The 25,892-nt window shown below is 57.7% G+C and overlaps 2 protein-coding genes and 1 long non-coding RNA gene across 3 annotated transcripts; 1 reads left to right on the top strand and 2 right to left on the bottom strand.

Moving 5' to 3' along the window:
* Window positions 1-229: 229 nt before the first annotated feature.
* Window positions 230-4,658, bottom strand: LOC123940909. The gene is made up of 3 exons (XR_006818113.1): window positions 3,982-4,658; window positions 2,044-2,357; window positions 230-1,729 (listed from the first exon to the last, which is right to left on the bottom strand). It is a non-coding gene; the product is annotated as an uncharacterized LOC123940909 (long non-coding RNA).
* Window positions 4,659-21,077: 16,419 nt separating this feature from the next.
* Window positions 21,078-21,368, bottom strand: LOC123939593 (keratin-associated protein 12-1-like). Its single transcript, XM_046001293.1, has one exon. It carries the CDS (start codon window positions 21,366-21,368, stop codon window positions 21,078-21,080), a length of 291 nt encoding a protein of 96 aa, XP_045857249.1.
* Window positions 21,369-23,785: 2,417 nt separating this feature from the next.
* On the top strand, window positions 23,786-24,286 carry LOC123940878 (keratin-associated protein 12-1-like). The gene is made up of 2 exons (XM_046003822.1): window positions 23,786-23,885; window positions 24,093-24,286. Exons 1-2 carry the CDS (start codon window positions 23,786-23,788, stop codon window positions 24,284-24,286), a joined length of 294 nt encoding a protein of 97 aa, XP_045859778.1.
* The last annotated feature ends 1,606 nt before the right edge of the window (window positions 24,287-25,892 follow it).

The raw sequence follows: 25,892 nt of genomic DNA, 5'->3' as shown, positions 1-25,892 counted from the left end.
GGGAATTCTGTATACTGACAACCTTAGGCCAAGGTCACCGACTAAACCCTGGGCTCTCAGACTCATCTAGCTGGGTTCAGGCATTCAAGGCCATCATCCTTAAGCCCGTACCATTACATGACACGGGGGAGTTCAGGATTCTGGAAGTAGGTCTCTGCCGAAACCCTGTCTGGTGGTTACATCAGACCTGATTTTGTTTCTAGAAATGACCCTAAGGAAATACCTGGAAATAGAGAAAACGATTTATGCACCAGCAATGTTCATTTTGGATTACTTTTATCTTGCAAACAGAAACCATCTAAGTAAAATCGGTCAGCTCTTTGACGGATGATCACAGAACCATTTCAAGGAGCATTTGATTACACGGGAAAACAGTGATTATGGTTTAGGAAAAGTGTACGGTGTAAACTAGGGTTGGTGCCCACACCTGGGGGCAAAAAAAAAAAGGGGGGGGGGAGGGCCTGTACTAAGAAGTGGGCCATCTCTGAGCGGTAGGCTTATTTTCTTCCTTTTGGTTTTTATACTTTCCATAGTTTTTCAAGAGACGTGTAATTTGTGCATGTGTGTAAGTATAGTAGGGCCCTGGGTGGCTGTGACCAACTCTCGCTGGCTGGAGAACTCACACAACAGAAATGTCTCATCTCGAAGTCTGGAGGCCCGGAGTCCAAGGCTGAGGTGTGGGCTGGGCTGGGTCCCCCTGTGGCCATCACAGACACTCTGCTCTGTCCCCTTCTCCAGCTTCTGGGGGTTTGCTAGCATCTTTGGGGTTCCCTGGCTTGTCGACGTGTCCCTTGCCCTCTGAATCACACAGTCTGGTCCCGCGTGCATGTCTCTATGTCCAAATGTCCCCTTTTATAAGGACACGGTCACATTGGATTTCGGGCCACTCCATTCCAGAATGACCTCATCCTAATTAAGTCCAGTCCACCTGTGATGACTGTCTTTCCCAATAAGGCCACACTCCGAGGTCCTGGGGGTTAGGACTTGAACACAGGAATGTTAAGGGGACATAATTGAGTCTGTTACTATCTGCGTTTATATGTTTACACAGACACACATTTCTTAAAAAGACAATAATGCAATAGAAAAAAGCCCCTTTTCTTAGCCTGTATTCCCGAAGCGTGAGCGCTGGCTGGTGGGCTTGCGGAAGGTGTCGAGCCGAGAGCAGGGGGCAGTGAGGAGGGTCGGGGTTTGGGGTTCGGGGCTGGAAGAGAGAAGCTGGCAGCTCCCTGAGGTCCTGGGAACACGGGCAGCATTTAGCTGTAGCGTCTTGAGGCAGGCAGAGCTTGGACCCCAGCCCCCACGCCTCCCCACCTTGCCCTTCTGACTCCGTGTCTGGGGGCGGCCCACTTTCCTCCGTCCTCTGTTTCGGAACCTGAAGACAGCCGTTTAGTGATGGTCTCTGAATTTGCCATCATTAACTAATGCTCAGCAGCCCGGGCACAAGAGAAGACCCTGCCTTGGGACGATGGCAGTGGAAATAGGACATGGACATGGAGGAGAATTAGCCCCTGGCCCGTTGCTACGTCCTCTGTCTGCTCGCCTGTGTTCCCCCGCAGAACGAGCTCCGTGCCGAGCAGGGGCTCTTGTGTGGAACCGAAGTCCCTGCACGCCAGGAGGCCGGTGTGGACAGCAGGGACCCAGGGTCACGAGCAGTGACGAGCCCGGCCATGTCGTAAACACAAGCATGAGGGCTCCTTCTGAACACGGGGGCTTCCCAGAGGGCTTCCTAGAGGAGGCAACAGAAAAATGGGGGTTTCCAGGCCTGGGGAGCAGGCTAAAGAGAGTGGGCGGGCACGGGCTGGCAAGAGGGCGTCACTCTGGCTGGGCAGGCGGCATCCCCTGGGAGCGGAGCGGGAGGCAGGGCGGAGGGAGGCCCGAGCTGCATTGGCTCATAGGCTGGTCAGGTCTGTACTGGGGAGGCCATGGGCAGGGCTGGGTAGCAGCGTGGGGTCAGAGGGGGAGGGCCTGGCTTGGTCAGGAGGGGCTATGGGAACAAGGGGCAGCCCCAGAGCCTCCGGGAGAAGCCCCTTCCCTTCTGACCTTGGAGATGGCCCGGGACAGAGGAGAACAGAGCTGGGCAGGGCGCAGGCAGGAGAAGGCAGCCTGAGCAGACTCCTGGATACGTGCTGGAAATCTCCGGCAGACGAGGGGAGCAGGTGCAGGTTCTGGGCCAGGAGAGAGTCCCCCCAGGGTGGAGCCGCGATACCGGACTTAGGGAGACCTTGGCCGGGGCTGATGGGAGGGGTGGGGAGGGCCCACAACTCTCTTCCTGGCCTCTGCTTCCAGTCCCAGCCCCTCTGCTTGGACGTTGTCTCCTGGGTGGTCTCCTGGGCCTACGGGTAGGGCAGGGCGGCCTGCCAGGCCGACCAGGTAATTAGGATTTGGCTTCCCTTCCTCCCCCTGCACCCACGGGCCATTCCCCAGGGGCCCCAGGCCCCGCTACGCTGCGTGGTTTTCCCTTCGCTATCCCACTGTCGTTCTGAGGGGGAACATCACCACCACGGGGGAGCTCCAGCCGGGTCCCTGGGTCCCCGAAATGTAACATGGTGGGGGAGGGGGAAGCACCCAGACAGCCTGGTGGGGGTGGGGCCAGACTGGACATCAGTCCCGGGACATACTGGGCGGCTGGAGCAGCGGGAAGTTACTTTCCCAGGCCAGAGGCCGGAAGTCAGAGAGGGGGATGCTGTTCTCTCCGAGGGCCCTAAGGCAGAACGTCCTGGCCTCTGTCCTAGCTGCTGGGGTGGCTGGTGACCCCTGCTGGCCTTGGTTCTCAGATGCAGCCCGAGCCCCTGCCTGCCTCCTGCTGTGTCTCTTCGTCTGTGTCTCTTTTCTTCCAGGGCACCCTTCGTTGCATTCGGGGTCTAGCCTTGTCCAGACTGGCCGCGTCGTATCTTGAGCCAGAGCCCGCTGTGGGACGCAGGGATCCCACCATCACGGGCGAGAAGCCCACATGTTGCAAGGCCTCCCACTTGGCCCCTCGGCCCTTGGGGCGCTTTCTGCCCAAACAAGAAAGGTTCCCCAGGGAACAACGGAGCGGTGAGAACCCAGTCAGCAGCCCCAGGGAACAGCTGAGAAACCTCAAGAATGCAGAGCCCCGGACTTCCTTAACCTGAGACAGTGAGAGTCGGGGATCAAAGCATCCTGGGAACAATGCCCCGAGCCAGCGGTGTCTCCCCTGTGTCTCCTGTCAGGCTCCAACACGCTTAGGACCTCAGCACGGCTTTTAACCCCTGCCAGCACGGCGTGGACCCGGCCCCCAGCTCCTGCGGCTCCCCGGGTTCCCCCCGCCCCCAAGTCACCGTGCAGGGGCTCCGGGTGTGTGTACAGCGGCCTGCCTGATGCCCAATGTTCCCCGGCCCACAGCTGCTCTTGCCCACGGGGCAGCGGCTTTGACAAAGTTCCTTCTCCAGCACTCGGCACCTGCTTCTCGACACGGAGGGCAGGCTGGCCTGACCAGCCTGGGGAGCGGCTCCGAGCCTGGCAGGGGGCTGAGCTGGGCAGCAGGAACTGGTGAGTTGGAGGCCTGGCGGGTCCCTGGGCTTGTGGGGGACCTCTGGGAGTCCGTCCGGGGAGGAGGGGGGACTGGCCCGTCCAGGCAGCTGGAGGCCACACTCAAGCCTCGTGATCCGTCTCCGCCCAGGTCCCAGCCCAGCTCAGCCTCCGTGGCCACAGGGACCTGGCAAAGGTCCTCAGCCGGGGTGGCTCACTTCCTCATCTGTGAGGTGGGCTAAAAGGAGCACCGTCCCCGGGGCCGTGACCGTCCCACTGGCCGGTGACACACCAACGTGGAGCCCAGCGCGGCTCCGAGGGACCCTGGCGCCTTGTCACTCGGGGCCTCCCTTTCCTCGTTTGCATATTCCAGATCCTTGCCTGTGCCCTTTCCAGGGGTCGGTGCAATGCCCGCTCCACGGACAGGCCCGGCTTCTCCTCCTGCCTGGAAAGATAAACAGAGACATAGTAACAGCTTCCAGAGCTGACCTGTTTGACCGATCGTCAGTCTGACTGGGGCCGTGCCAAGCAGAGGGGTTCCGTAGCGCTCCTGGACAGAAGCTGGGGAAAGACTTCCGGGACCAACAGACCAGGGAACCGACAAGGAAGTCACGGGATTGGCTGCCGCTCAGGGCCACGCGGGCTGCTTGGGACTGGTCGTCCTTGGAGCCTTGGCTGCGTGACCTTGAGGCGCTTGCAGACTCGGGTTTCGGTTTGCAGAGACCGGCCGGGGCGGCCTTGGAGCCACCTCGGTGTGATGGCCTCCTCGTTCATTCAACACCTGCTCTGGGGACACCCTAGGCCCCAAGGTGACCCTGTCCCCTTCTGCCATGTTAGGACCGAGCAATTCCTCTAGTGCAAGCTGCTGGCCAGGCCGACCTCAGAAGCCTTGACCTCGATAATCTCCCAGAGTGAGGCTCACAGGGCGCCGAGGTCCAAAGACCTTGAGGTCACAGGGTCCCCAGCTCACAGAGCCCCAAGGTGTCAGGGTCCTGGGCTCCGAAGGGCCTGCCCCTCGTGGCCCTGTGCCAGGTTGCCATCCAGAAGGTCTTATTAATACTTAAATGCTCGTGTTGTCCCGGCCCCCAGAAGTATGGGGCCGTGCTGGTCCCTCTAAAGGGATCTGAGAGCTTCCCTCTCCCAGACCGGGTCAGGGCGGTGTGTGACCTGTGCACCTGCAGGACGAGGGAGACTGCAGACCTGGGTGAGAACCTTCCCCCAAGACGGACCCCAGACCCTGGGCTGCTCTTCTGGGCTTACAGGAGGGGGTGTGGGCAGGAAAGAAGGGGCAGAAATCTCATCTGAGGAGGCCTGGCTGGGGGTGGGGTTCCTGGGCACAGGGAGGGGGTCCCCGCTGAAGACAGGGAGGACTGGGCATGGGAAGGGCCAGCAGGGAACGGAGGGGAGGACACAGGAGAGACTGCCTTCCAGCGCGAGCCCAAGGGGAGCACAGCGTGGGGGACGGGCAGTGACCGAGGAGCTCCCCCCTCCTCTCTGCTCTTGTGGGGGGGGCTGAGCCTGGAAGACAGAGAGGGGAGAGGCCCCCCAACCCACTCCGCTTGGCCCCACTGCGGAAGGAGGGCCCGTGCCGTGGGGTGGAGATGGGCGCAGGACGGAGACCCGGCATGGAGACAGCTGCGACCAAGACGGGGCGGTGGGGGTGCTGGTAAACACCTGCTGTCTGACAGCAGAGGGGGTGTGGGTCCGCCGAGGAGCCAATGGAGGCGAGCTGAGCGGGCAAGCTCCCTGCCCGGGAACCTGGGGCTTTCCTGCGGGGCCCGGGGGGAGGGCGGGTGAGGAGAGGTGCAGGGTTTTGCCCGGTGGGTGGGAAGGAGAGAGGGGCTGCGGGGCCAGGAACGGGAGGGCTGCAGGCGAACGGGCTCTCGGCCAGGTGGAGGAGACCGAATCACCCCGTCCGGAGCTCTCTGGCTGGCATCGGTGGCTGGGGCCAGGCAGGCTGGCTCATCCCCGAGCAGGAGCGTGTCCGGACGGAGTGTCTCCTGACACTGCTGCAGGAGACAGGACAGTGCGAGGCTCCGTGGATGCCACCAAACTGGAACCTCCCCTCCCCCCACACCGTTGCTTGCGATCTTGTTTCAGTCGTTCCGACATTGTGACCACTCGGCCAAACGCAGGCCTCGGGGCGGGGAGAGGAGGGGTTCCAGTGCTCTGCAGGGGGGCTTTCCTGAGGGTCAGGGGCTCGCTGCGTGTCCGTCAGGGACTGGGTGGCCCCCGACGACGGGCCGTGTCCATGAGGACTGACATTCATTTTCTGGGGCTGCTGGAATGAAGGGCCACTCGCGGGGGCCTCCACAGCAGAAACGTGTTCCCTTGCGGTCTGGAGGCCCGAGTGGGAAAGCAGGGTGTCTGCAGGGCCGTGCTCGCCTGTGGGTGGAGGGAGGTCACTCCCGCCCGCCCCCCTCCTTCCGCTCGTGGGTGCCTCGCCCCAGCGTTGGGGGTCACGTGGCTTCCTCGCGCATCTGTGCGTCTCTAGCTCCTGGTAAGGACGCCGGTCGTGGGCTCGGAGCCCACCCGAATTCAGGGGGACCCCACCCGAACTTGAGGATCCACAAAACCCTATTTCCAGATGCTGCCACGAGCTTGACTTCGGCTTGGCCATGACCCTTCCCTACATCTGTCCCTTTCTCTCCCGCCCCCTCCCTGCCAGAGCCTGGAAGGAGACAGGTGACAGAGTCAGAATTCCCCGGATGCTGCGACCCGGTGCTTGAATCCAGGGTCACCACGCTCGTTCTGTGGGTCCTTAAAGGGGGCTGCAGCTCTGACGGTGCACAGAGACTGTCCCTGCAGGGGACTCAGGACACTCAGGAGAGTCCTCATGGCGAAATGCAACCCGGCAATGCACCCGGCTGGTCCCACCAGCACCCCAGGAATCCCGGCCATCCTGTTCTTCTGATGGTCCTCCTGCACCCACTCCTCCACAGTGTGCCCAAGGGGACAGTCCATCCGTCCCCGAGTGAGCACCCCTGCCCCCTCCCCAGCTCTAGGGCCCCTGCCATGGACCCCACTCACCGCCCCCCTTCAGCCACTGTTATCGCCGCAAGGCGGCTGTACTATTACGGTCTGTTCTCAATACAAATGAATACGCGCTCACACCAGATTTTGTTTTTTGAAAATTCCAAGGAAAAAACCAAAAGCTTAAAGCCATCTGTGATCTCACCATCCAGGAAAAAAAAAGAATCCTCTGTAACATGTTGGTGTCTTTCCAGTGTTTTCCGGAGGTAAGTGCTACGGTCTGAATGTTTGTGTGCCTCCCAAATTCAAATCTTGAAATCCTGACGACCCTAGTACCTTGGTGCGGTACTAGGAGGCGGGCGCTTGGGAGGGGCTTGGGTGAGGAGGGGGGCCTCAGGCAAGGAGTCGGGGTCCTTCCTTATGAAAGAGACCCCGGAGAGGTCCTTGGTCCCTTCCCCTGGTGGACGTGGTGGGAGGAGGACCTGCCCCCAGCCACGCGGCACCTGCAGAAGCGGGAGGGACGCCCGTCTGTTGTGCACAGGCTCGGGTCTGCGGTATCGGGGCTGAGGCAGGAAGCGTGCTTCGTGTTAGCACCTGAGATGAAAGCGTGAGGTTTCGGGTCCCGCTTCATTCCCCGGGTAGTGTGTTCCCCGCACCATCCCCGCGCCTCCCCTGTGCTGCAGGCTCAGTTCAAGGAGGCGGGGGACCTCCAGTGGGCGGCCCCAGTTGGGGGCACCGGGGAGGGCTGGTGCTCTAGCTCCCCGCCCCTCACGCCGCCCCGAAAGCCGGACGGTGTATAGCTTTTGGTTTGGGGGCCATCGTGAAATATGTGTAAGTTTTCAACAAAGCTTTGTTGTGAAACCACTGTTTTATTGCTCGCTCAAGGCATGCTACCCTGGGGAGGCATCAGACACTATTTCGTGCCCCCCCACTACAGTGACACGCGTTGGAGACTCTGCTCACTTCTGACACAGGTGACCCTGTGGCTTGGGAGGGGCTCCTCGTGCATCTCACTGGAAAGGAAGCTGGCATGGGAGTCCACCATCCGTCCCACGGACCTGCCCCGTCCCTGCACACGGGGTCTCAGGGCACTCGAGGGCGTGGCAAGCAGATGTGCCTGGACCCGAAGCCCAACAGTTGGGGTCGTGGAACTCTGAGGCTTTTGATGCCAAGTGAAAACCCCTGAAGTCACCCTAGGGTCACAAACAGGACTTAAAAAGAGGGAGAGAATCAGAAAGGATTAATACCCAACTTTGGTATCAACGTGGACGGGACTGGAGGGGACGATGCTGAGTGAAATAAGTCAAGCAGAGAAAGTCAATTATCATATGGTTTCGCTTATTTGTGGAGCATCAGGAATAACACGGAGGACATGGGAGATGGAGAGGAGAAGGGAGTTGAGGGAAATCGGAGGGGGAGACGAACCATGAGAGACTGTGGGCTCTGGGGAACAAACTGAGGGTTTTGGAGGAGTGTGAGGTGGGGAGTTGGGTGAGCCTGGTGGTGGGTATTATGGAGGGCACGTGTGGTGCATAAACTATGAATCTTGGAACACTGAAAAAAAATTAAATTTAAAAAAAAGAGGGAGAGAGAATTAGCGGGGAGGAGAGCTGGGGAAAGAGAAGACAGAGCGGCAGAGAGACTTGTCTGAGTCTGGAGGCAGAGGGGAAGGCGACGAGTGGGGAGAAGGGAAAGTGGTTCTTGGGGTAAAGGAACCAGTGCACAGGGCAGCCCTAACCCTAACCCTAACCCTAACCCTAACCCTAACCCTAACCTTGACCCTAACCTAGCCCACAGGATGCTTTCAGCTGCTGGACGCTGTTTTAAGACGACACGTAACAGCTCACTTCACCTTCCCAACAGCCCTGTGAGTAGGAAAGGGAGGCACAGAGAGGTCAAGAGACTTGTCCCAGGTCACACAGCCAGTAGTGACAGAGCTGGGACTCCAGCCCAGGACGTCGCCCTCTGACCGCTCAGCTCAGTGGGGAGAGGTTGGGAGGCTTATGAGTGCCTGACCCTCCTTCCTCTCCCTTCCTTGGTGGGAAGGACAGGGGGCAGGAACCGCTTTGGGGCAGTCAGGGGCTGGCGACGGGGCACCTGGCGACGGGGCACCTGACGTCTTCCCAGGCACGTGGACCTTCAGCGAGGGAACGTAGGGCCAAAGATGGCTTTGATGTGCCTGTGCTTTCTCTGTCTCCGGCAGGGGTCCGGCAGCGTCACCGGGAGCCGTCCTCATTCGGGAGCTGCTGATGCCGCCCGGTGGGTCGGGGCCTCGCCCTAGGCACCCTCGTGGGTGAGTAGTGACAGCCGTGGCCCGGAAACCAGGATTTTCTTTCTTCAAACATTCAGCGACTCCATGCCATCCCCTGGGGGCTTGGTGGGTGTTTGATGGGCCAACAACGAGACGCCGGGTCTGAGCCGGGGCAGCCAGCGTGGAGCTGGGGTGGGGGGCAGGAACACCTGCCCACCGTCCCTCCATCCACCTCTCACCAGCTGACCTTGAGCCGGGAGGGCTGTCTTCTCTTATTTGACAAAAGGGTTATCGGGACTCTGGGGGGAGTGCGGAGGAGGTAGTCCGACTGGGCTTTTGCACACCCGAGAATCTCCAGTCTGGTGCATTGAGCACAGGCCTGACCTCTGGGCAGCTATGGGGCTCGCCGAAACCAGGATGAGGTTCCTAGTAAACCCCGCTGTGATCGGTGGCGAGATATGGCCCCCCAAACTGCCGCTGGGACACACGGATTATTTCGAGCTCAAGGTACTTGAAAACAGCTCGTGAAACTCGGGCCTCCCTGCCCCTCCCGGTATAGGGTAGTGGTGTTCACGCTCGCCTCCTGGCTCAACTAACGGCTACAGATGCGTGTGGGCGTCACCCCTTCTCTGGGTCTTCATTTCCTCATGAAGGCTCCTGCCCCATGAAACTCGCATTAACTTGCGTTTGGGCGTCTGGGGGGCTCATCCGGTGAGGCATCTGCCTTCGGCTCAGGTCACGATCCCGGGTCCTGGGATCGAGTCCCGCATCGGGCTCCCTGCTCAGGGAGCTCGCGTCTCCCTCTCCTCCCAGCTTGTGCTCCCTTGTCCTCACTCGCGCTCTCTGTGGCTGTCTTTGTGCGTCTCTCTTAAATAAATAAAATCTTTAGAAAGAATAAAAAATAAATAAATGAGTGTGTGCTTTCCTCCTGTTCATCTGCCTTACGTTGCTGAATTCTGGGCTCAGCAGAGACCCTGAGAGCGAGAGAAAGCTCGGCCACCCTACGGCTGCAGGGCACCAGGCACGGATCCATCAGATGGAAACTGGCCAGGGCCCTGGGGACCCCCTAAGCCAGGGCTTACCCCTCTAGGGAGGTCCCCACTTGGAGGGTCTTGGGAAGCAGCTATATAGGGGGAGACCTGCTTCAGGGACAAGAGGCACAACCCTGTGTGTCCCGAGCTGTCCAGCTGAGCACCATTCCCGCCCTCAGCTCTGTCCCCAAGGTTGCTGGCCCCTCCCGGCAGACACGGGACCTTGCGGTTCTTTGTGGGGTCCCCGTCATCCCTTCTAGAGCAGACACTGTGGGGCGTTCTCCAAAGAGCAGGACCGGCTCTTGTTTTCGTCTGTGGGTCCCCACCTGGGCCTTGTACGTGGCCGGGGCTAATGAGCACGGAGTGACCTGACGAGATGCTTTTGTCGACGGCACACACGGCTCTACACGACGAGGGCGGCTCTACGCGGGAGCTCTCGCTGCAGAACAGACTGACCCAGGGTGCTCAGAACATTCATTATCTCACCGTGTCTGTGGGTCAGGCGTCCGGGAGGAGCTTGGCAGAGCGCTGGTCTCCAGGGCCCCTCCCAGGGTTGCGGCAAGGCCAGCCAGACCACAGGGTTCCCCCCGGCGTGTCGGCCTGTGCACACACTCGGCAGGTGTCAGCGGGATTGGGCTCCCCGAAGCTGGGCTGCTGGTCTGAGGCTTCCCCCAGGTCCCGGCACGGGGGCTCCGGCCTCTCCAGCGGGGCTGCACTGGGGCGTGCAGGCGCGGAAGACAGTGGAGAAGGCGTCGCACCAGCTGCAAGTCCGTCCTGAAACCTAACTGTGGACGCAAGGCTCCAGCGCTCTTGGGTTCGGCTCGTTAGAAGCGAGTCACTAGGACCAGCCCCCACCCAGGGGGGGAGAGGGGGGTGCAGGACGGGAACACCCCGAGGCCACATCACAGAGGGCCGCCCTGCCCGGAGCCTGCTGCCGCCCAGCACCGAGCAGTAGGGTGGAACCGACCAGAAGCGGCAGCCGCAGCGGGGACCCCCCCCCGTGTGCTAATTACAGGCCTGCCCCTGGCTCAGCGCCTCACGTGACAGACCCCCAGCTACGGAGGCCCAGCCCCTTGGCACCCCCCAAAATCATCTGATAACACAGAGACTGAGAGGGCGAGGGACCTCCCCACGACGATTCATGAGGGGCGAGGCCCAGTGCCGACCCCGATCATCTTGGCTACATGGGTTCAGTCTTACTGCGTTCTGATCTCCGCCTTTCCTAGGGCTGACGGATTTACTCAAGGCAGGCTTCCTGGAGGAGGAGGCACCCGGCACAATTGTGAAGGAGGCGAAAGACTGCAGCCTGATCACTTGGATGAGGGACGTTCTCCCTGGGGACATGCCGGACGCCGAGGCTGGGCTCCCCTGACTCAGCAGCAGGATTTGGGTGCTGGGATGAGGCAGCAAAACATGTCCTCAGGCTGCTAATTATACAGCACGTTCTGGAACCTGAGACCGTGGGAAACGGTGCCGTGACGTCCCTAACCACACCCTGTTGCTCTCCTCTTGGCCAAAGGACCCGCATCCTGGGTTTTCAGGTGACAAAACGCCAAATGGCGACTGAGCTACTGTGACGACATCCCAACCGTCCTCGTCACCACGAGGCCGCTTCTGGCTGGGCTCCTCGGCCCACGGGCCTGACGAGCCATGAAGGCGAGACCAAGAAGTGCACCAGGACAGGGAGGAAAGATGCTAACCCTATGGGGGGTCCGGCCCTCCCCTTGGCCAGAGCAGCCCCACTGCCAGAGCCCGGATGGTCACTTCCAGGAACGTGAACGCCACCACCCGTCCACGGGCCCCAGATCAGTGACGCCAGCTGACCCTTCTTTCCACTGTTAGACGCTGAGGGGCCTGCATGAGACGGATGGATGAAGATCCCCTGAGAAGTCCGACCGCTCCGGCTCAACACGAGGGAGCAACCAGACAGTGCATGGGGTCAGGGAACCCGAGGCTGGCCTTGGCCGTGTCCCACCTAGAGGCGTTTTCTGGGGTGCACCTCTGGTAGGGCTCCGTGTGTGGAGCGTGGTGTCCTGGCCTGGCAGCTGCGGAGGGGGGCGCTGAGCTCCCCAGAGCCAGAGAGGAAGGTACCGCAGACAGGTGGCTGGAAGCCCCAGAAATGGGTTCTTTCTGGGTTCCGGGGACCACACGTCCAAGCTCAGTGTCGCGGGGTTGGCGAGGGGACACGCTGTTCCTGGCCTCCTGCGGCTTCTGGTGGCTACCGGAAATTTCTGGCTGGAGGCTGCCTCGCTCTAATCTCCATCCCCATGGTCACATGACCTACCCCCCCATGTCCTGGGGTGTGTGTGTGTGTGTGTGTGTGTGTGTGTGTGTGTGTGTGAGACACCTCCCACTGCCTTTCTTTCAGAAGGACAGTGCAATGGCCCTTAGGGCTTATCTGGATAATCCAGGACAATCTCCTCCCCATCGCAAGACCTTTAACTTTTTTTTGTTTTAATATTTTATTTATTTGACAGAGAGAAATCACAACTAGGCAGAGAGGCAGGCAGAGAGAGAGGAGGAAGCAGGCTCCCCGCTGAGCAGAGAGCCCGATGCGGGGCTCGATCCCAGGACCCTGAGATCATGACCTGGGCGGAAGGCAGAGGCTTAACCCACTGAGCCACCCAGGCGCCCCTCAAGACCTTTAACTTGATCGCACCTGCAAGGTCCTTTTTCCTCTTCTCAGGCCACATTCAGAGGTTCCAGGAACTAAGACCTGGGTACCTTGGGGGGTCACCGTCCAGCCTTCCACAGACGGTGACTGCAGGGTGGTGGGCGGCCCTTGGCGGTGCCGCTGCGTTCTGGCCCCTCGGACCTCTGCCTCCCTGCTCCAGGTGGCCACCTTGGGCCCATCGACACCCACGGGGGAGCGGGTGTGGATTGTGGGAGGTGAGGACGGGTGCTGGGGTCCACAGATGACCTTGACACCCGCCCCCCGCGTACTCCGTGGGGCATCGAGACCTCCAGCACGCCCACCACCGCCCAGAGCGAGCAAAGGCAGAGAGAGTCCGTGGCTGCCCTCCCGGGGTGCTGTGCGTTCAGCTGCCTGCGCAAGAGAACCCAGTGTGACCCCCGAGCGTCACCGTGTTTGAATCCTATCAGGACTGTGATTTCGGGGCCTTTGCCTCTTGAGCTGGGTCCTGCTGTCCAGGCTATGGTTCTGGCCCTGGCCCAGGAATGCAGGTCAGCCAGGGCCTGAGGACATGGCCATGGGGGGGGGGTGCCCTGCATGGCTCACGGTGCCCGCCAGGCCAGCCGCCCTGGCACGGGCCACTCCCTCCCAGGCTGCCGCGTGTTCCTCCAGCAAAGCTGCTCGAATGGGAATTGACCTTTTTTTTTTTTTTAAAGATTCTATTTATTTATTTCAGACAGAGAGATCGAGAGAGAGCACATGACCGGGGTGAGGAGGGTTGTTATAGAGGGAGAACTGCTGGGGGGTCAATCCCGGGACCCCAGGATCATGACCTGAGCCAAAGGCAGACATTTAACTGAATGAGCCCCCCAGGTGTCCCTGTCTGGGAGTTGTTCTGCTCATGTCCACCCCAGCACAGGCCCCTGGGGCCCATGGCAGAGAGTCAGAACCCTGAGATCCAGCTACCCTGGCTCAGGGCGCCCCACGCTGAGGTTTGGGAGGAAGGATGCTGCAGAGCCCCTCCCCCACCTGTGGCACTCCTGGAGGCACCGGCTGGCCCAGCGGGCAGGGGTCTGGGGTCCCACGGGCCAGATCCTGTCCCGTCCTTTCTCTTCTTCGCCGTCTCTGTCAGCGTCCTGGGTGTGACGCACACATCAGAGGGCTCAGAACAGCGGACATTTATTGTCCCACAGCTCTGGAGGCCAGAAGGCCTGGACCAAGGCGGCCCCAGGACCGTGCGCCCTCTGAAGCCTGTAGGGGAGAAGCCTTCCATGCCTCTTCCAGCCCCTGGTGGCCGCCAGCAGCCCCCAGTGTCCCTTAGCTTGCAGCTGCCTCGCTCCCGTCCCTGTCCCCCTCTTCACACGGCTTTTCTCCGCATCTCTGTCCAAACTGCTCTCTTCTCGCGGGTGCATCCTATGGACTGGCCCTAACCCACTGTGACCTCCTCCACAAAGACCCTATTTCCAAATGAGGTCACTTTCAAGGACACCAGGAGTTCAGCTTCCCAGCATATCCTCTTGGGACAGAAAGCCTAACAGCCCCGCCGGCCGACAGCACTTGGTGAGGGAGGCTGCGGCTCGTTCTTTGTTGGCTTGGGGTGTCCCAGCGGCTGGTCAGGAGCTCCTTGCTGTGAACTCCAAGAAGCAGCAGGAAGGCAAGGCCAGGATCTCACCGGGAAGGGAAGCGAGGTCTCCGCGGAGAAAACAAGGAGGCCACATGAGCTGCTCGTGGGATCTGAGTCCGTCCCTGGGGTTTCAGCCATTTGATTGCAAAAGTTAAAAATCACACCTTCCCATCCTCTTAGAACGTCACAGAAATGATCAGAAACACCAGCCTGAGATCTGGGGAGAGCAGTCGTGAGCTGAGATCTTATCCCAAGGCCAAACCCTCCTCCTCGGGGTTTTTGCGGTGCTGGAGAGATGTCCCACCTCCGAAGCGTGGGTCTGTCTCCGTTCATCATGCGTTAGGCTCCCTCCCTATTTCAATCGAGCAGATCATCTTAATCACACAAACGATATCAACAGCCCACACTTGGGGGTGACCGCCAGCCTAGCGAACCCTTTGACTCTTCGGTCCCTATCGCAAGCAAGGCTTGTGAAAAAAAAATGGGAAACCAACAGCATGACTAGAACGTTGTAAGAGGGGCGCCTGGGTTGGTCGGTCTGTGAAGCATCTGCCTTCTGCTCAGGTCAGGGGTCCAGGGTCCTGGGATTGAGTCCCACGTAGGGTTCTCTGCTCAGCGAGGAGCCTGCTTCTCCCTCTGCCTGCCACTCCCCCTGCTTGTGCTCTCTCTCTCTGTGAAATAAATAAAAAAATTAAAAAATAAATAAAAAGAACTTTGAAGAAGCACAAACTCCTCCCCACCACAATACACACCACACACAACACAGAGAAAGGATTTTTTTTTTTTTTAAATATACCAGAGTCTGAACAGTGGTTCTCTAGGGAGTGGGAATGTGGGATGACTTCTTTTCTCTGTCCTTTTTCTAGGGATTTTGAGCTGCAGGACGTTAGGGATCCCTGAGGCTTGTGCGGCACTGAGCAAAGATAGCGCTCGCTCGCTCTTGAGTCTGGGACCAGGACTTTTTGAAAGCACCCTGTCTCCCTTGTGTGAACCAGTGGGGGTTTCTTCTTGGTTTTTGTTGTTTTGGGTTTTTTGTTTTTAGTTTAGGTTTTTTTTTTTTGGTGCCAGGTCGCCGTGAGAAGGAAGCAGTCAGACGAACTTTCCCAAGGGCATACCGTAAAGTTTCCAAGATAACTTGAGTCTCCGGGTAAGCAAATGCTTATCTAGGATTATTTGCCTGGTGATCCAAGCGGTTCTTTGAAAAGCCCTTCCCCCCTGTGTCAACAGTAACTCTCAGTTAAGTTGTAAATTATTAACAGGTTCTTATGGAAGGAGTTGCGGGGGGCGGGGGGGGGGGGGGGTGAGTGGCCTGTCACAGCTGGTTGCCAGCCTTGTTTCATTCGCACTTATAGAGCACGTCTCTCGTTTGCGTTGCGGCTTTACAGATTAGAAAGTAAATGGAACGGATCATATTTCAAACAGTTTTCTTAACACCTATTGTCTGCTCGTGCAAGGAATCCTGCCAGTTTGGGAAGAAAGTTTCTTTCTGAGAACAGAAAAATCTGGCACCTGCTGGGGGAGGGTCCTCCCCCCCACCCCCGCAAGATTTTCCCAAAGCCCCCTTTCTGCCCCTCGGTGACTTTAGAGAACTCATTTTCCTTTAAGGAGAGCTGTGGCCTCCGCCGTCTGCGCTAATGATCAGGCAGGGTCAGGTGTCAGGGGAGCGGGACCGCACAGTCCAAGGACGTCATCGCCCTTCTCCGGTTGCCAGGCAGCGCCTCCTTCACCAGAGATGGACAAAACAGGTTGGAGGAGATACCAGGAGGGAAGCCTGATTCCAGGTCAGCCCCACCGCCCGCTGGAAAGGGACAAGAGACAGGAGCCTCTCTCGAGGCCACCCACTAAAGGGGCAGCCTTGTCTTCTCCCCTGCAGAGCCCTGCCTTCAGCGGCGGGGATCTCGGAGCGCCTGGGTGCGGCTGGTGTGTGTTACGGAGTGCGCTCCCTGGGGGGCACCCTGCCGGCCCGCTGTCTGTCATCGGCTGCCTAGCCCAAGGACCGGTGACCGCGGGACTGCCGCAGCGCCAGCCTGGGGGCCCCTGGGCTCTGTGTGTTTACCAGACACCAGTGTGGGAGGCGCTGCTCAGCCAAGGGGCGGCTGGCAGTCCCGGGGTTCAGTGACTGCAGGTTCCAAACGGTCAGGTGTTTGCGGCGGCTGTCCGCGGGGAGGGGTGGTACGGCAGTCTTTCTGGAAACGTCTACAGTCAATTCATCCATTATCTCCAAGAGTCCCCCGAGCCGGGGCGGTGCCGGAGGTCACAGTGGGGATGGGGCTGGTGGTAGATGCCTGCTCCACTGGGCTCTGACTGCAGCCTGGGGCAGCCGGTCTTTTCACAGCAAACGGCCTCTTCTTTTAAAAAGTGGATATTTCTGCCAGGAATCAGCCCCAACAGAAGCCCTTGCACACGCTTACGATCACATCGTTTGTGACAGCAACAGCCACAGCAGAAGGGAGGGCATGAAGACCGTTAGGAGAGGAATAATGTTATTTCAGCACTTCTGTTGAGGAAAGCTACACGGGCACTAAAAAAACCCAGGGTAGATGTATACATGTGGGCGTGGAGGAAGTCCTTGATGTTTTATGCAGGGAGCAAACCGAAGGATAAGCACCTCACAGAACCACGTGTGGACAGACCCCTACCTCTCCTCTTTGTGTAATGCAGGTACTGGGAGCATTTACATGAGTTTGAAACACGAACCTATAAACCATGGAAACTAATACTTACTTCAATGGGATTCCTGTTGTCTCCCCTTCGGGAACAGTCCTCCTTCGGGAACCAGGATCTATAAACGCGTAGAGCTCACAGTGGTGGGGGTCGGTACACGCAAATTCCCCGAGCGGGCTGTGGGGCAAAATGGTAAATAGGGACCTTCCTCGTTTCCATCCCTTGGTTTCCAGACTCATGCTTTCCACCTGTCGTGGACTCAATACCGTATCATGGCCACTGATGTGGGGTGCCTAACGGTGCTCTGGAGGACGGTGCTCCCTTCTCATGAGATGTCACCTCCAAACTGGCCTTCAACTGGCTTCTATATCTGGAAGGCAGGGTACCCAGCAACCGCAGGTAGCTAGCTGGGTCTCAGGAAGGAGCATAGCCTTCTCTCCTCGCCCCATGGCTCCGGCACTCATGCGCCCCCCGTGCTGGTGATAGAGACCGGGTAGAAGGACTGCGTGGAAGGAGCTGCCGGAAATAACCTTTGTACCGTGGTGGGGAGGCGCTGGGGGAGGGACGCATTCTGCAGTCCTGTGATCAGGGCCAAGCCCTCCAGTGAGCCTGTGCCTTCTCGAGAGTTTCTTAGTCTTCCCCCCTTTACATGAGACAGGACAGCTAGAGGGGCCAAGCTGGGTATTTCCCTTCCTGTGGGTCAGTTAGGCTGACAAATCCCTCGTTGCTAAAGCTCTGGTTAATAGTTGTTCCTAAGGGAGACTTGTTAAGAATGCTCTGCTATGTTTTAAGGCGGTCCCTTTACCGCTCGCCCCGCCAGAAGCATGAGGGGTTCTTCCTCCACCACCAAGAGTTCTAGGAGGTAAAACTCACAAAAGTGCAGGAGACTCCCCCCATGCTGGGTCCCTTGAAGTTTTTAATCTCTCAGGCTTGTCTATGCCGAGCATCCAGCAAGTTGTGAGTTCCGTCCGGGTTTCCCTGCCCTTGGCTCCAGCCCCAGCAAGCTGTGATTCTCCGTAAAAAAGGCTAAAGAACACGCGTGCAGCTCAAGCGCGCACCAGACCCAGACGTGGCCGACGTGTCGGGACCATCAGCCGGGGATTCAGAGCAGCCCTGACCATGTGCTGGAGCTCTGATGGGCAAAGCAGACAGCGTGCAAGGACAGATGGGCAGACACAGAGACGGAAATCCTCAGAAAGAACCATAAAGGAAGTCTAGAGTCAAAAACACTATACAGAGATGAAGACTGCCTTGGATGGGCTTCCCAGTGGACCGCACATGGTGAGAAAGCGTCTCTGCGCTGGAGAACACACCAACAGAAACCCGAAAACCCGCAAGGCAGAGGGACCAAAGATGATAAACCAGAACAGAACACCCCAGGACCGTGGGATGCCACGGAAGGTGTGTGGGAACAGCAGGAGAGAAGCGAGAGGGAAAGCAGCAGACATCCTTGAAGCAAGAGTGGCTGAGAATTCCCTCAACCACCGTCGGACAGTGAAATGCAGGGGCTTGGAGAACGCAAGCAGCATGAGTGTAAAACTCAACCACACCTGCGCACGCCGTGTCCAAACTGCGGAAAATCAGAGACCAAGTGAGTCCTGACCGCAGCCAAAGGGAAACGAGCTCACCTGCACACGGCCACAGACAAGAGTTACAGCAGCTTCTCAGAGAGCAGAGTGAAATATTTAAAGTGTTGAGAGGGAAAAAAAACCCATCACCCAAGAATCCTATACCCTGAAAAATTATCCTTCAAGAGTGGAGGGAAAATAAAGACTTTCTGAGACAAATAAGTATTGAGGGAATTTTTACCAGTAAACCTGCTTTGCAAGAAGGTCCTTAAGAAAAGGAAAGTAATGTAAGTCTGAAACTTCGGTCTGCATAAGGGAAGGAAGCACGAAGAAGAAGGAGTAAGTGGAAGTAAAATAACGACTTTTGTTTTCCTTATTTTTAATTGATTTGGCATAATGATTTGTTCAAAATGATAATACCAGCAATACATTTGAGTATCTTATGCATATATTATATATGTATACATAAGCATACACATCATGCTTAACACATATGTAGTAATAAATGTATATAGAAACACATATATATGAGATAATTAACTATGGTTTTATATTTAAAGTGGGATTTCTGGTAGATAGTTGGTCTTACCTTCTTATCCAATTTAAATACCTCTGCTTTTGATTTTGATGTTTAGACCTTTTACGTTTAATGGAAGTTGCTGATATAGTTAAATGTAAAATATCATCTTGCAGGTTGTATTCTATTTGGACTGACTGTTCTTTTTTCTTTCTCTTCTTTTCAGGTTTAGTATTTTTAATTTTCCCATTTCATCTCTACTTTGGTCTCATCTACTTTTGACTACATCTTTTTGGAGTGTGTTGGTCAAAAGTTTATAATTTACACCTTTAATAGAACACGACCTACCTCCGAATGCTATTACCCTCCCGTCTGTAGTGTCGGGACTCCGCAGCAATGTACTTCCGTACCACATCGTCTGAGGGGGTGTTGTCTCCTTCACTTCTACACATGTGAAGAAGCCCCAGTGCACTGGGACGGTGCCTGCTCTAGACAGCCATTATATTGTAAAGCTTTTTATATTGAGCTTCTCTCTAGAATCATTTCTAGAGCCGTTTTTTCCATTGTGTACATCAGGCTTCTCTCTGCTCTCCCAATCACTGGCTTGAAATTTTCTGAATATTTCTGATAGTGCGTGTCTGTGGTTAAACTCTCTCAGTTTTCGTTTATCTGAGCAAGTGTCTATTTCACTTCAATTTTTATTTTTTTTAAGATTTTATTTATTTGAGAGAGAAAGAGAATGAGCAAGAGAGCACAAGCTTGGAGGCGGGGAGAGGGAGAAGGAGAAGCAGACTCCCTGCTGAGCAAGGAGCCCAACACGGGGCTCGATCCCAAGACCCCGGGATCATGACCTGAGCTGAAGACAGACGCTTAATAGACTGAGACACCCAGGTTCCCCTCACTTTAATTTTTAAAGATGCTTTCTTAAAACCTTCATACGGTTGACAGATCTTTCTTTTAGTATCTTAAAGACATCTTTCCATTGTCTTTGTCCATGAGTCAAAAGATATATGTGAATTTTTGACTTGCAGGGGGTCAGTGCTCCAACCCCACATCGTTCAAGGCTCAACTGTATTTGCTCTTCTCTGTCTGACTTATTTCACTCGTCGTAGTTATTTTGCTGTTTCTGTCTGATAGCTCTAGCATCTGGGTCATTTCTGAGTCCAGTTGTGTTGATTGCTTTGTCCCTTGAAAATAGATTGATCTTTTTTCCTTGCATTTTTGTATGTCTTCTAATTTTTTTTTTGAAACCAGATATCATGTAGTAGTTGAAATGGACATAAAAAGTGTTTCCTCTGGGAAATGGGTGTGTCTCTTCTGTCAGGTCATCTGTGTGGTGGGGGGAAGTTTGGATCAACCTGCTCAGATGCTGACCTTGGTTTGGGTTTTGTCATTATTGCGATGACCTTCAAGGTACCTAAGACTTTGGATTCCTTGATGGTGGGCTTCTGGTGCCAGGTGCTTAGGGCAAGGACTGGAGGCACAGCATTCCCGCTCTGCCCTTAGTTTTCAGTGGTCCCTGCGTGCCTGGCCCACGGAGGGGACCTCTCAACATGACTGCCTCCTCCCAACCCCTGCTCCCACCCCGTGACTGCTGTTGCTCCTGCAGCTGTACCAGCCGGGCTGAGTGGGGGCCAGGAGGGCTCCATTGTCCTAGTCCAAGGTCAGTCTTGAGCGAGCCCTGTGCGCCTGGGTCTTGGAGGGGAGGCTTTCTCCCTTCCTACCACTCTTCCCTGCAATGGCCAGACTTCACTCTGTAGTTGGGGTGGGTTTATGCGAGCTTTCCCTGCCCTCCCTGTGGTCATGCTCCGATTCCTGTCCCCTATTCCGTGGGGTAGTTTTTCCACTGCCCTTCCCCATCTACTAGGTGAGTTTCAGGTGGTGGATGTGGGAATGGGACCTTCCCCCTGCACCCTCCACAGACTATCTGAGTCACCTCCACCTGAGCTGTTGGAGGGAGGGCTCTTTGAGGAGGGGCTGCTCTGTTCATGGCTGTATACATCTTCGAGAAAAGAACTTGGAAATGCATGAAGATAAACCAGGGACAAGCTGCATTAGGAAAGCATGGTTTATTTGGCTCACAGAGGGCTGGTTCCCCGCTGGAGACAGAGAACCCCGGAAACTAGGCCTCCCAAAGGGGAAACGCTGGGTCACAGAGGGATCCGGGTCATCCTGCCACATCCTCGCCGTGGCCTTCCCAGGGCCCGCTGGGCATGTTCTTCATTTGCCTGTGCAGAACCCAGAGGCTGCTGAAGACTTGCTCCAGGAGGGTTGCAGGTGTGGCCCCCTGTGCCCTGGGAGCAGCTGGGGGTGGGGGGATCCCGATCAGAAGCAGGACGGGGTGCTACAGGAGACGGGTCTGTAGAGCAGGGTGGGGCGGGAGGGCTGGCAGCCCCCGGAGGACTGGCAGGAGGAGGCCATGAACACGAGGGGCTTGCAGCTCACGGGCACACACACGGAGGACTGGCTGGAGGGGACGACGTACACGGCGGGCTTGCAGCTCACGGGCACAGACACAGCGGGCTGGCAGCTCACGGGCACGTAGCAGGACGTCTGGCAGGAGCCGGGGGTGCAGGAGGCTGGCTGGCAGCCCGCGGAGCAGCTGGTGTGGCACATGGTGGCGTGGGGCTGGAGTGGAGTCAGGGAGGAGGGCGGTGAGGTCTGGAGGCTCCTGCCCTGGGCGGCCTTTATACCCGGGCAGTAGGCGTCCTGGCAACACAGAAGCACAGCTGTTGACTTCCTCATAGTTGTTTCCCCAACGTCTTGTCGTGGGGTGCGCTCCCCTGTGTTTTGCTCCACTGTAGTGAGTTTGGCTGAGAGGCCAATTCCTTCTTCTGTAAACAGGATGTTCTGGTTTGGCTGTATGTGGGGCTCGTGCTGTTTCTCAAGACCAGTACTGTGCACACAGCACTGCTGTCCCCACTCGGTATCGCATCCTTTATTCCTTTTTGTCTCACACCCGTCAGTGGTGACTTTGAGAGAGTAATTAATGCTTCTTGAGCTTCTATTGTGCACAGGAAAACATTAAACTGGGGATCTGCAAACTGGGAAGCAGGGCAGTCTGTGGGACAAATCTGGCCCTCTCCTTGTTTTATAAATAAAGCTTTATTGGAAACAGCCACGCTCATTTGCTTACTCGCTGTCTGGGGCTTGCACTATAATGTGGAGCGGTTGTGAGAGAGACTATGTCCCTGCAAAGCCTGAAATACTTACTCTCTTTCCTTTATAGAACGTTGACCAACTTCTGCCTTCCAGTAATCTAGACAATCGTTGATTTGATCACGCAACAAGTGTATCTTGTGTGCTGGCTACAGAGACCTCCTAGCCTCGCGAGCCTCGTGGGGCAATGAATAAACGAGAGCGTGAGACTTAACGCATGAAATGATGCCAGGGCGGGCTGAGCCCCAGGAAGGAAAACAGGCTCAGCAGGTGGAGAGGAATGGGGGTGCTGGCGAGTGGTTTGGGGACCTGTGTGTGGGCACGACGCTGAGCAGGCACTACATGGGGGATGTTGGGGCGGGGGGAGGGACGGGGTTCCAAGCAGAAGCAGTCATGGGAGCGTGAGGACGCCGGCGCAGAGGTGGGCACGCTCCCGAAACAGTGGGAAATCCTGCGGTGCGGGCACTGGGCAGCAGATGCGGGTGGACAAGTGCAGACCGCACAGCGTGAGTCCAGGCATTGTGGTCCCTGCCGATACAGTAAGAAAGACTGCTGATGTGAAGACACACCGGTAGGAATCACCCAATCGGAGGAAGAGAGAACAGAATTAGAATCATGAAGGGGGTGGCGGCTGGGGGGCTCAGTCGGTTAAGTGTCTGCCTTCGGCTCAGGTCATGATCCCAGAGATTCTGGGATCGAGCCCCACATGGCGTTCCCTGTTCAGCGGGGAGCCTGCTTCTCCCTCTCCTTCTGCCTGCTGCACCCCCTGCTTGTACTCTCTGTGTCAAGTAAATAAATAAAATATTTAAAAATTTTACAAAAAGAATCATGAAGGGGGGTCTATGGACAATATCAGGCAGTCCAACAAGAAGCAATTTCAACCCACGGAGAAGAAGAGAATGATATTGAAGCAGAAATAATGGGCAATTCCCCCATTTTTTTTTTCAAGTAGGCTCCATGCCCAGCTTGGAACCCAGTGCAGGGCTTGAACTCACAACCCTGAGATCAAGACCCGAGCTGAGATCAAGAGTCGGATCCTCAACTGACTGAGCCACCCAGGTACCCCACCACGTTTGCTTTGTTTCTTTGGTTTTTTTTTTTTTTTTTTTTAATTCTAACTTACAGATCCAAGAGTCCCAGAAAATCCCTAAAACCCCAGCATAATTTGGCGCAATGGTAATGACCGCAGACCCCAGAGTGAAACTAAGCTTCAAACTCCTGCTTCTTGGCCGCAGTGGAGAACGCGCACACACCACGGAATCCAATCACGCATCTGTGTACGTGGGCTACCCCTACCCCTTGGATGGCGGCAAGGATTGGTGACTAGTCAGTGACGAGCGATAACGTGGCACCTGGCACAGAGCCGGGACCGGATGACATGGTGGATGCCACGGCCACGGCTGTCCCCAGTGAGGAGCCCAGCCGCTGGGCTCTGGTCCCTTGGGAAGACCTTCTGGATCATGGAGTTTCCGTATCAAAACAGGGTCCCTGGTCTGGCAAGCAGGATGGTGCTCGTGTGGACAGAGGACAGGGTACGTGAGCTTGGGGAGGACCTGGAACACCCTGATATGGGGGCCCTTGTCCCCAGCCGATGGTCCTTCACCATCCTACTTGGGGTGAGTCAAGAAATCACGGGGCTGCTGGGTCACACCGAGCCTCCAGCTGTCACAGAATTTCCTGAGCAGAATCGCTTCCAGCAGGAAACTCCAGGAAGAGACGCGTGGAGGAGGAGGAAAACAATCAGGCAACCAGGAGGAAGGCCCCCGTGTGGCTTGTTGCCAGGATGCCACAGCCCGGGTATAAAGGCTGCCTGGGAAGGAGCCTCCAGACCAGCCCCGTCCTCCAGCCTGACTCCACTCCAGCCCCACGCCACCATGTGCCACACCAGCTGCTCCACGGGCTGCCAGCAGGCCTGCTGCGTGCCCAGCTCCTGCCAGACGTCCTGCTGCGTGCCCAGCTCCTGCCAGACGTCCTGCTGCGTGCCCAGCTCCTGCCAGACGTCCTGCTGCCTGCCCAGCCCCTGCCAGACGTCCTGCTGCCTGCCCAGCTCCTGCCAGACGTCCTGCTGCCTGCCCAGCTCCTGCCAGACGTCCTGCTGCCTGCCCAGCTCCTGCCAGACGTCCTGCTGTGTGCCCATGAGTTGCAAGCCAGCCGTGTGCGTGCCCATGAGTTGCAAGCCAGCCGTGTGCGTGCCCATGAGTTGCAAGCCAGCCGTGTGCGTGCCCGTGAGCTGTAAGCCAGCTGTGTGCGTGCCCGTGAGCTGCAAGCCCGTTGTGTATGTGGCTCCCTCCTGCCAGTCCTCTGGGGACTGCCAGCCCTCCTGCCCCACCCTGCTCTGCAGGCCTGCCCCCTGCGGCACCCCTACCTGCTGCTGAGCCCACGGCCTCCTAGGACCCCTCCTCCGTGCGGTCAGAAGTAGCTGCTCTCCCAACTCCTACCAGGCAGCCCAGACTTCACCCACTTCAGACCTTCCGGACCCGACTAGACCATCTTACAGCAAAGTCACTTGATCCCGGTACCCAGGCAGAGAGTCACCCCCCGTGTCGCTGGCTGGTGCGGAGTGCCCAGCTCTGCAGCCCCGCACAAAAGTCTAATAAACTCCAGAGTGATCTGAAACCCACCGAGTGTGTGCGCCGTCTCTCCTTTACGCCTGTCCCTGAACTGCTTCCTCCGGGCGTGGCTCCCTCTGACGACAGGCCACAGGTTACCAGATGCCTGTGCCCTGGGGGACTGGCCACTCTGGGATGGCCTCTTGGGCGAGTGGGCGCTCCTAGCTCAGGGCCCCTGGGTCCCTGGGCTTCCTTTGGTCCCCCTTGGTTCCTTGAACCAGTGAGGTTGTTTCTTATTCTGCTGGGGGGACTGAGGGCAAATCCCTAACTTTGGGGTTTGACCCCTTTTAGGTAAAAAGGCCCCGTGTTCAGCAACCAATATGCGGAGCCAACCCGGTATCAAAATTAAAGTGTGCGCCCTACAGACGCGTACGGCTCCTCCTTCTCCCATTCTGGGGGGACAGGGCTTTGTGGGTGACTTCCGTGGCTCCAGAATCGGTGAACACTGCCCTGCAGGCACGGCGGCTTCCCAGACGGGGTGCACTGAGGGTCTTGCCCCGGGAGCCGTCCTGGATTGGTTTCGGGGGCTCACGTCATCCCAGGGACGTGACAGAAGGGACAGGAAAGGCTGCCGCGGAAGAGGCCGTGGAAGAGGGACACCGGGCTTCGGGCTTGGAGCCCCGTCACCTCCGACTCCTTCTCTCCGTGGGCAACGGTAGCCCGCTGACGGTGTAGACGCCCCGCCTGTGAGCAGTTCTGCTGGCCGTGTAGATGCCCACGGAGCAGGCGGCACCGCTAGCTGCTGGGAGGGACAGGGAACGGGTCGTGCAGGTGTTCCGGGGGGACCCAGTGTGTGTGCGGTCTGTCTCGGGGGCCACGGCACAGAGCCTCGGGTGGCTGCCCTCCTGTGTGCCCCTGCGTGGAGCCTGCACTGTTCCGGGTCGGGACACCTGGCCCAGAACCTGCCCCTGACAGCGTGGGCTTAGCCCCTGTGGTGTGACCACGGGCCACCCAAGAGCAAGGGTGCTGGGGCCGCCCTGGGTGGGAGGTGGGAGACGCCCAGAGCGTGCACGGTCATCAGCACAGGGGAGCCGGGGCACACCAGGGTGCCAGCGGGGAGCTGAGAACCAAGAAATAGTCTAAGAGGAGCGCTGGGGGTCCTTCCTGGACGGGACCACGGATCCATGGATCTGGAAACGTCCATTATCGTGAGGTCACGGGGTACTGATGGGAAATTCAGAGGGACTCTCAGACCACCTACTGTGCACGGCTCTGCCTCAGCCTTGGTCCATGCAGTCCCCACGCCGGCCGCCTGTCTCACCGTCACGGGTGTCCAGCCTCTGCGTGTCACGCCCTCGCCTTGCAGACACCCTCCCTCCAGGCACCCCGGCAGCCACGCCGCCATCCGCCAGACCGCGGGGGAGGCCTGCCC

The sequence above is a fragment of the Meles meles genome, chromosome 4 (genome assembly GCF_922984935.1).
Source record: "Meles meles chromosome 4, mMelMel3.1 paternal haplotype, whole genome shotgun sequence".
Lineage (NCBI taxonomy): Eukaryota > Metazoa > Chordata > Mammalia > Carnivora > Mustelidae > Meles > Meles meles.
Note: the sequence above shows the minus strand (reverse complement) of the source record. Positions and strands in the feature narration are given on the sequence as shown.

Bases quoted from the DNA above. Each gene is read 5' to 3' on its own strand.
- LOC123939593 (XM_046001293.1), bottom strand. From the start codon at position 21,368: ATGTGCCACACCAGCTGCTCCGCGGGCTGCCAGCCAGCCTCCTGCACC.
- LOC123940878 (XM_046003822.1), top strand. From the start codon at position 23,786: ATGTGCCACACCAGCTGCTCCACGGGCTGCCAGCAGGCCTGCTGCGTG. The intron at 23,886-24,092 runs GCTGCGTGCCCA...GTTGCAAGCCAG, and splicing joins CAGCTCCTGCCAGACGTCCT to CCGTGTGCGTGCCCATGAGT.